Source organism: Penaeus monodon, chromosome 16 (genome assembly GCF_015228065.2).
Source record: "Penaeus monodon isolate SGIC_2016 chromosome 16, NSTDA_Pmon_1, whole genome shotgun sequence".
Taxonomy (NCBI): Eukaryota; Metazoa; Arthropoda; class Malacostraca; order Decapoda; family Penaeidae; genus Penaeus; species Penaeus monodon.
In genome coordinates, this window is record NC_051401.1 from 13,642,506 (window position 1) to 13,651,726 (window position 9,221).

Here is a 9,221-nt window from a genome sequence, read left to right on the forward strand (position 1 = left end):
CAGGGCTATGAGCAACTGTGAAATTCCCTTGTCCGAAATTGGTAAGTGCAGCACATTTTTTCCCATCCTGGTGGGCGTTGGAGAGCAATTATTTAGAGTACAAGAAGGGTAGGGTCACGTAATGTCATGCTATAAGGTGAAAATAAATTTAATTCTGGCGTAAGTATAAATTGGGATTGGAATTGCCTCGCACTCAACTTCTTACTAAAAGGAATTGGCCGGGTAAGTTTATTTTCTCAACTTTTAAAGCAAATTACACAGAAAAGTGCACAAGTAAAATTACCAGAAGAGGGAACTAGAATTGTGAAGAGGTAAGAAGAGCGCGTTGGTGTAGATCCAACACTTTTGAGTGTACAGACTTTTTTTTGTTTATTTTGTCGATTTAAACCCCTTTTCTCTTTCAGATTATCTTTTTTCATATGTTCCTTCCCTTCCAAGGCCCCGTAAGCTAGGGTTTTATGTATATAAAGCCACGCCCTCACTCCGGTGATGGACGCGCCCTTAACTAGAGTCATTAGCTAATTAACCCTACCTCGGCGCTATGCTCTTTTTTCTGAAGGCGCGGAGGGTTTGTGTTTGCTCGAGTCACATAATGTCGGGGCTGGATGTTCCCTGCGGGGAGGCACACGGGGAGATCCCCTTCCGTGCGCTATAACGTCAAGGACCGAAAGAAACGGAAATGCAATTGTTCTGTAATTTGTCTTTTGCGTCAGCGCCTGTGCTTGATCGGATAGATGGCGAAACTGATGCCGGGGAGCAAGCGGATGTTGCGTGTTTGTTGAATAGGGAAAAGGGAGAAGGAGAAGGAGAAGGAGAGAGGGGAAAAGGAGAAGGAGAAGGTGAAGGAGGAGTAAGGGGAATGGCGGGAATGATGATCCCTGAGCGTCGAGATGGGAATGGTTCACACACATACACACACACACAAAGAGAGAGAGAGAGAGAGAGAGAGAGAGAGAGAGAGAGAGAGAGAGAGAGAGAGAGAGAGAGAGAGAGAGAGAGAGAGAGAGAGAGAGAGAGAGAAGAGAAAGAGAGAGAGAGAAAGAGAGAATGACAATGACAAAGATAACAGTTGATGAAGGAGATAAGAGGAGGGATAATTAAGACCAGGATTAAAAAGTTGAAAGACGAACAAACAAAAAGTAAGTTTAGGAGAGAGGAAGGAGTAAGAAAAAGTGGATTAATAGAAAAGGGGGAAGAAGGCAAAGGAAGATAACGGCCAGGCGAGGGGAACGACAGGCAAGGGAAAAGGACAACTGAGAAATGAAAGAAGGGTGAATGGTGAATGAAAGAAGAAGACGGCGAGGATGAGAGTGATGGCAATCGATTGGGGATTAAGAGAGAGATAATTGAGTAAAAATGGAAATTGTTATTGGTATGGAAATCACGATTAGGAACCTAAGGGACAGAAGGAAGCTACGAGGGAAAAGGGGGAAACTGACAAATTCAAGTAGATAGAATGAGGAAAGTTGTGGAAAGCAGAACCGCAAGAGAGATTGATGCGAGGGAATTGAAAGAAAGATGGAGAGACATGCGAGAGCATTGAAAGAACGGTGGAAAGATATGCGAGAGAATTGAAAGAACGATAAGGGAGGGAAAGGAAAATAGAGAAGGGAGGCGCAAGTGACGAGACGAATGGATGAAGTAATTTGAAAACAAGGAATGGCGGTAGAGGAGAGGGGGAGACCGGCTCAGGTACGGGGTCGGCGGCGATTGGACCTTGTTCTGTCGCTGAATCCATTACGAGGTCGTCACTGTGAATTATGTGCCCGCTGCATTTGCTTGCCGCCCGCTAATCCGCTGTTTCCCTCCCTTTCTTTTGTCTCCCCGTTTCTGTTCTCTCCGCCTGTGTCCGTATTTCCGTCACACTTTGACTTTTACACCCTATTTTTGCTTCTCTCCCCCTTATTCTTCATCTCTTGATTTTTGAAGGGGGGAGGGAGGGGCGGTATCGTCACTTTTTCCTTCTTGTAGAATATTCGGAGCACGAAGATATATGCTGTGGCTCGCGACTTTGTTTTCCTCGGGACTCGCCGTGTTTGCTTTGTTACGTTCTTGTTGACTGTGTAATTTTACTTCAGGATTTGCATGGGGGAACATGTTGAAACGTTATACTGTGGCGCTGAGGGATAAGAGTTGGCCAAACACGGGATGCTGCGTCTTACACATGTTCATCATCCCACCAGATTTTATTATATATATATATATATATATATATATATATATATATATATATATATATATATATATAGTATATATATAGTATATTATTAGAATGTATAGTATAATGTTTTGTATGTATATGTATATATATATATATTATATTTTCATATATCTTCATCTTTCTATATTATATATATATTATTATCTTACTTTATTGTATATGTATTTATTTAATATATCTATATTTTTAATATTATTTATTTTTATTATCTAACATATATATATATTATATTAATTTATTGTATTTTATCAATATATTTTCTTTCTTTCCTCTCCCTCTCTCCTCCTTCCTCCTTTCTCACTCTTCTCTCTTTCTCTCTCTCTTTCTCTCTCTCTTTCTCTCTTTCTCTCTCTTTCTCTTTCTTTCTCTCTCTCTCTCTCTCTCTTCTCTTCTCTTTCTCTTCTTTCTCTCTCTTCTTCTCTTCTCTCTTCTCTTCTTTCCTCGTTCTTTTCTCGCTCTTCTTTTCTTTGTCCTCTCATTTTTTTTCTTATATATCTTTGCCTCATTTTTTCTTAAGGGTGGCGGCGATAGTGGCGGTGGTGGCAGGAAGGAAAATATAATCAATGTCATGGATGGTTCCTCTTTGCATAGATATCATATGATTATTTTAATGTATGCGGTTGAAATTTTGCCTTAAAGCTTCTTTTATTGAGTATGGAGGTTTTATTTGCTTCCTCTGTTTATATGCGTGTGCTTTGCGTGTATGTGTAAACATGCAAGGAATATATATGTAATTCATTATACAATAAAAAGTAGACTAACTCGTCACGGCACTCGGAGGGGCGTGACATCCACAAAACTAATTGAATTCATGACCAGGACCTGTTTTTTCTTCCTTTCAGAAGATGGCGACACCGACCAAGAAACAGACCGCCTGCTGGGTCAACAGAGGTCAGACGACCCCGGGTTCTACGATGAAAAGGTATTGTGTCTTGGCTCCCGTCTTTTGTCGTTTCTCATATCTCTCTTTTCATGTTTTCTCCCTATCCTTTCCTTTCTAAGTATTGATAACGTGGTTCACCGGCGCTGTTTTTTTCGCGAGGGAATGTTTGGGATGAAAACGTCCGAGGGTGTAAGATTCGCTTTAGAAATTAGGAATAATGTTTAATACAACTGTGCGCGAAAATATAAGCCATTTCCCAGTATTCGTGCGTGTTTAGACAAAGGAACCAAAGCCACTTAACTTGTCTTCGTATCCCGAGATTGTTTAACAACTTGAAAGATTTTTGCCGAGCGAAAAGTTGAAATGCAAATTAATACAGAGTCAAAACTCGGCGAGGAGCGTGAGAGAAAACCAGCTGTGCTCACGTAACCTCTTTTGAGGTTGGTGTTTCGTCGCCTAACACGCATTTTCCTGTTTGATCGTCTTTTTGCAAGAGCGTCCGCAACGCAGGGGAAAAATGCTCTTGGGTATCAAAGGCTCCGGGGCTTTTTGAATGGGAGGAGTGAATTCTGTGTGGATCTTTTTCGAAGTTATTTTATTTACACATTTTTTCGTCAGTTTTATTTGATTTTTGTGTATTTATTTCCCTGTCAACGCGGATGCCTCGCTGGATCCCAGGTTTCAGAGGCCCCGTGAAGCTTATAGCGTCCACAATAGGACAGGCTGTCAGCTAGCCTTATTTCCACCGAATCGGAGAATGTTCGGATATTGTTCAATATGCAAATGCCTTCCGATTCAACCCGTTAAGTCGATCAGACCTTAAAATTAAATTAACGCTTAGCCGTTAATATGTCACGCACGGTGCTCTCCTCCGGGCAAGGGGTGGGGGGGAAGGGGTGATATTGGCTGAAGGGGAGATTGTTATTGGTAATGTGCGGTTGCGGGGGAAGGCAGGCGGGGGGGAGGTGTTTGATGCCGGCCACCTCTCGTCGTCTTTATATTTTGCTCATTCAGGGTATTATATTTTGCCTATTAGATTTATCTGGTAGACCCTTTGTTCTGAAAGTTTGGACAAATAGTAATTGATCCGATGATAATGGCGTTTGATATTTGAAATGTGATTTTGAGTATGAAAGCGCCCAATGACGTGCTCTGCGAAATATTCCAATGAGTTGAATGATTAATGATTTCGGAAATGAATAATGATTATTATTTTTTGTTTGCAATATGATGTGTGGTAAGAATTTTGATGGAGTGATAATCGTAACGAAACGAATGAAAAAATATTTTTGTGAAATTTGGATATAATAAAGGTTGAGGGAAAAGAGAAGAGTTAATGATAAACATACAGGCTAACTGGCCTTTTTTCGTAATAAATGTGTTGATGTATACTATATACTCGTTTCAATGCGTTTATAACTGCTTAACCAGTCATGGGGGGAAGATACATTAATTAGTGAGAAAAAAAATCATATGAACTGAATATGCTCGACCAGTGCAAATAATGATCAAGAGCCATCCACTCTGTTTTATGCTTTTGTTTGTTTGCCAGAAAAAGGCAGAGCTTGAAGGAACGAGGCATGCGCCTTTCTTTCACAGGCAGAAAGTCGAGCTCCTGCTTCCTTCCGCATGATCGGGCAGCGGGTAGCATTACCTGAGGGCTGGGGAGGGGGAGGGGAGGAGTGAGCAGGGGAGGGGAGTGCAGGAAGGAAAAGCGGAGGGGTGAGTAGGAACGAGGGAGAGGGGAGCGCAGGAAGAGAGGGGAGGAGGAGGGGGAGACCAGGGAGGGGAGAGGAAGAAGGAAGGGGGAGGGGGAGAGCAGGTAGGAAGGTTGGCGGAGAAGACTGGGAGAGAGAAGTATTGTCGTTTGTCTTTGTTTTTCCTCTTACTGGAGGAAAACGAGAGTAATAGAGACAAACGGAATCTTAAAAGAGGACATCGGAAAGGTGAGAAACAAGAAAATATAGAAGAACAGAGAGAAAATGGAACGAAGTGGGAAGTGAGAGAGAAAGGGGGAGGCACAGGTGTCGAGAAAATTGTATGTGAACTTTGATACTATTAAAATGGACGTCTGTCGCTTCGGTGCTAATTGGAGTCTTCGAAACCTAAGCTAAAAGAAGAAGAAATGACGTTAGCCGATTAGTCCAATTTCAAACACGACGACAGGACGAGCGCCGTCTTAGTGTTTTCGTCGATTGAGTTCTCGCGCCAAGGCCTGCTCGCCCTGGGAAGTGTGTTCCAGAGAAATGAGTCGTTTAATCGGCTAAACACGCCGTCGCAGCGAATCCTCGTGCGCCGGGCGGGATATCGGAAATCAAGACGATATTATCAAGGAGGAAGGAAGGAAGTCGCGCGTCCCGGCTCCAGACTGACGTTACCACTCTTAGGGCTTCGCCGGCAGCGCTGTGAGCTTCTCTTTCAAGTCTGAACATTATTAGACGGAATTTGAAGACGTTTTAAAAAAAAACTGTCATTGTTTATTTTCTCTCTTTTTCGAAGCAGAAAAAATACATTCATTAAATGTCATGTTTACAGATCCCCTAGAGGAAGAGAAAATACTCAACAAAAGTTCTTAACCAACACGACGTCATTAAGGTTCCTTTTCTCAAAGTCCCGGATCGAGCGGCCAGAATCTGGCGGGACGGCAGAGGAGGACCGACCAAATGGCTCTTCCAATTTAGCATTATGCCTTGCGGCGGATCTCTCTTGACATAATACATGTGAAGTATTCTGTGACCAGTTAATTGAAGGATGGGTATTTCATTACGGTAGGCGAGGGGAGGGAAGGGACGGGGCCTGATGCAGCGGATAGGAATGGACGAGGATAGCGTGAGCGAAGGGGAGAAGGAAAAAGGGGAGCGGGGGGTTTGAGAAAAATGCGTGGAAAAAGAAGTCGTGTAGATTGATGGGGTTGCAAAATGGGGAAGAGAGGGAGGGAAGGAAGAAGAGTTTGGTATGAGGAATACATACGGAAAAAATACATAGCCATTCCCTCTTTCTCCTTTTCTCTCCCTCTCCCTCTCAATTTGGGTGGGGTATTTAAGCTTTATGTAAAAAAAAAACATATAGTACACATGTGCAGATACATACTGCATAAATGTGTGTATATTCCTCCTGTCAAATTTGATCGTGGGTATTTGTAATTCCACCTGCATGCATATACATGTGGACGTTGTTTGTAATACCATCCTCCCCGCAGCGAGGCAGTGGGGCCGGACAGGAGGGCCGCGGCATGCAGGCTGAGGCGAGGAGGCGTGTTCGGCCTCGCGGTGCCGAGTCTTGCGTGACGGCAAGAGAGGCAAATGAAAAGGCGTATATAGTAGTTAACTTATATTTATTCGAGTGTTTATTTTGTGTATTTATAGATATGATTAAGGGAATTAGTATTATGTATATTTGCATATATTTTTTTATTTGGGTTACTTGATGTAATTATAATTGTTTGTTTTTACAATGTAATTGTATATGATAAGACTAGATAATTCATTTTTGATATAATTTGTACCCACCGTGGAAATCGTTACATTGCCTGCTTTTAAAACTAATTACTCAAACTATGAATAAATTATTTATTAAAATCCATCGGAATGTGATTCGATAGAACTGTTAAACAATGGAGTTGCCGAGACAACGCCTGCACTGCAGCTGGGCAAGGGCGTTGGTGAGGAGCGTTGACGATGCCACCAGCTGTGACATGGGCGGCGGATGCAATAGCGTGTTACTTAACTGTGTTTTGCATCTCTAGTGTGATTAGGCGATTTTTGTAGACAGGCAAGTAAGCTGGACGAACTGGAAGCAGGAGCGGGCACGAGTGCACTACTGGCGAGGCGGAGTGCAGCTGTGTTCGACCGTGATGTCCCACTCGGCCAGGAAATAGTTCCCTGCCACGGGACCTTTCAGCCCCAGGTCACGTGACATCGTGTCCAGATCCACGAACATCACGACCGGATTTCTGTCAGGGAAGGAACAGACGTGTATGGTATATACATTGTTGATGAACCCCGGAGGGAACGCCAGAAGGTTGAGATGAGACGTTGTAAACATAGTCAGATAGGTACGAGAGAATATGAATTTATATCTCTGTTGACACTGAGCAATAACTTATTCAAACGCATTCAGGATTAAGCTGTTCGAATCGTGTGGATCAGGATATCTGCAGGGAGCTACCATGTATACGTTTACCTCAAATGTATAAACTGAATCTAAAATTAGCATAGAAACTTACACTCGCATTTACTGTCGATTAGGGGTGAGTTGCAAAGTGTATTTCAAGGAGACTTTTGTAAAAAACACTTTCGGAACACAGGTATTATGAGCCTGTGCAACGAGGATTTATTGCTGTATAGCTCACAAGCATTATTGAGCTCTTACCTGACATGACCTGGCCTTAGGAAGCGCAGGATCGTCAGAAGGGATGGCAGCCTGCTGGAGGTACAGCAGAAACACCACACGATGAGGACCCGATCCCTGAGCAGGTCGTGGGGGGTCGTACTGCACCACCTCCGTACCTAAGGACGGAACCGCAAGACCACACAGATCAGCCATTGGTGGAACCGGGGGGGAGGGGGAGGGGATCAAGGACTCTAAGGTACAGATGAAGGAGAAGTTGAGTTAAGCTTTGGGGGAAAGTTTGGCGACTTGATTTGGTTTAGGACTTCAGGGAGTGCGTGGCATTCGGGCCTGTTTGCCTATTATGTGGAGTATCGTTGTTCTTATTTACTCTTCCCTGTACACCGAGCTTCGTCTTGTTTGCCGTGAAATTGACAATGGAAATTAGATCACTGTTGAGGAATACCAGTTGAAGATGAGATGGATATAAATCGATGAACTGACCCTTCTGTGGCTGCTTGTGAGGGATATTGACCAGCATCCAGTTGACGTAGGGCTTCGGAGGGCGGTCCAGGTCCAGCAGCAGAAGGGCGTAATACCGACCCGACTCCCCCGGGAAATCTGTGGGCAACGGCGCGATTGTAGATGAGGCTCACAAGCGGGCCAATTTAGATTAACTTGTTGCCGAGCGGTGGGGCTTGAATAGGACAAAATGGCCGGCCGCTTGCCGTAAATACGACGCGGCAACTCGCGTTCCCCGGGAAAGTTATGCTTACCGGAAATTACGTGTTTTGATAACCGTGGAATTAATCAGGTGTGTTTTTTTTATTAATTAGATATATTTGTGGAAATCATTAACTTTGACATGTTATTATGCTTTCATTATTATTATATGTTTTAGATGCACTAATTAGGGAACAGTATCGAAGCTTCTTACTGCAAAGCCTTGGGTTGGTGTCTTGCCTGGGCCGGCGTAATAAGTGAACCCAAGTGCACGCACAAGTGGTCACCATAGTTCACGTTGATGAGGTACGGAGGGGGGCGGGGCAGGAAGGAGGGCACGATGCCATGGCTCTCCCACTCGCTCTCCAGGTACTGACCCCACTCCTCGTCGCTGACCTCCTCGGCCCTGACCTGTTGGCAGAATCGGATGGGATGGAATATCATGCGTATTTGTTTTAAGGAATAATAAAAAAGAACGAGACGAATTTCGTTCTAAGATTACTTTTGTTAAGAAATGTTGGCGTGGACTTGTGTTCGCTCTGGTGCGTACAGCTTTAACCCTTACTTTGGTTCTGAATCGAATAACATGATATCTACAACGATGTGCAACATTGGAGGGGAAACGACTCCATAAACATACTGCATCGTCAATTAAAGTCCATATTTCACAGGGTTTCCTATCACTTGCCGCGGAGTCTCTATCGTTTGGGATTTCATTTCATCATTGCTTTCCATTTTTTTTAGGAATGGATTTAGCAGTTTGTTTCAATTACTTCGGTGTCCTTTTTATCTAGATTCCTGTATATAATTTCGAGAAAGTTATTATCCCATGACAAACCAGTATATAGCGAGGATTTATCATTCTACAAAAAGGAATTAGTAATTCCAATCTATGAACAAAGATATATACCTGTATTGTTGGTTCGAAGAATGTGTGCATGGAGGCCGGTAAAGGCGCTTGATTGAGGGACTCCTCCAGGGAGGGGTACTCCTTGAGGCGGCTGACGAGGTCGAGGGGCAGATGGGCCGGAATCTCGGGCGCTCTCGGGGCCTCGGGAGCTGGGT

General features: G+C 43.6%; 2 protein-coding genes across 10 annotated transcripts in view; one reads left to right on the top strand and one right to left on the bottom strand.

Moving 5' to 3' along the window:
- Positions 1–3,063: 3,063 nt before the first annotated feature.
- LOC119582521 overlaps positions 3,064–9,221 on the top strand; it is a gene marked incomplete at its 5' end in the record, with an annotated part of 79,950 nt that continues 73,792 nt past the window's right edge. For all 9 annotated transcript variants that reach the window (XM_037930817.1, XM_037930819.1, XM_037930823.1 and 6 more), the window contains 1 exon segment: positions 3,064–3,143. In XM_037930817.1, coding sequence (XP_037786745.1) covers positions 3,064–3,143 — 80 coding nt within the window.
- Positions 7,632–9,221, bottom strand: part of LOC119582522 — a 16,320-nt gene continuing 14,730 nt past the window's right edge. Inside the window, exons 2-4 of the mRNA XM_037930827.1 lie at positions 9,067–9,221; positions 8,371–8,567; positions 7,632–8,054 (exon numbers count right to left, since the gene is read on the bottom strand). The exon at positions 9,067–9,221 is cut by the window's right edge and continues 544 nt beyond it. Of these exons, the coding sequence (XP_037786755.1) occupies positions 7,883–8,054; positions 8,371–8,567; positions 9,067–9,221 (524 nt within the window). The 3' untranslated portion in view covers positions 7,632–7,882. The remainder of the gene's footprint in view (positions 8,055–8,370; positions 8,568–9,066) is intronic.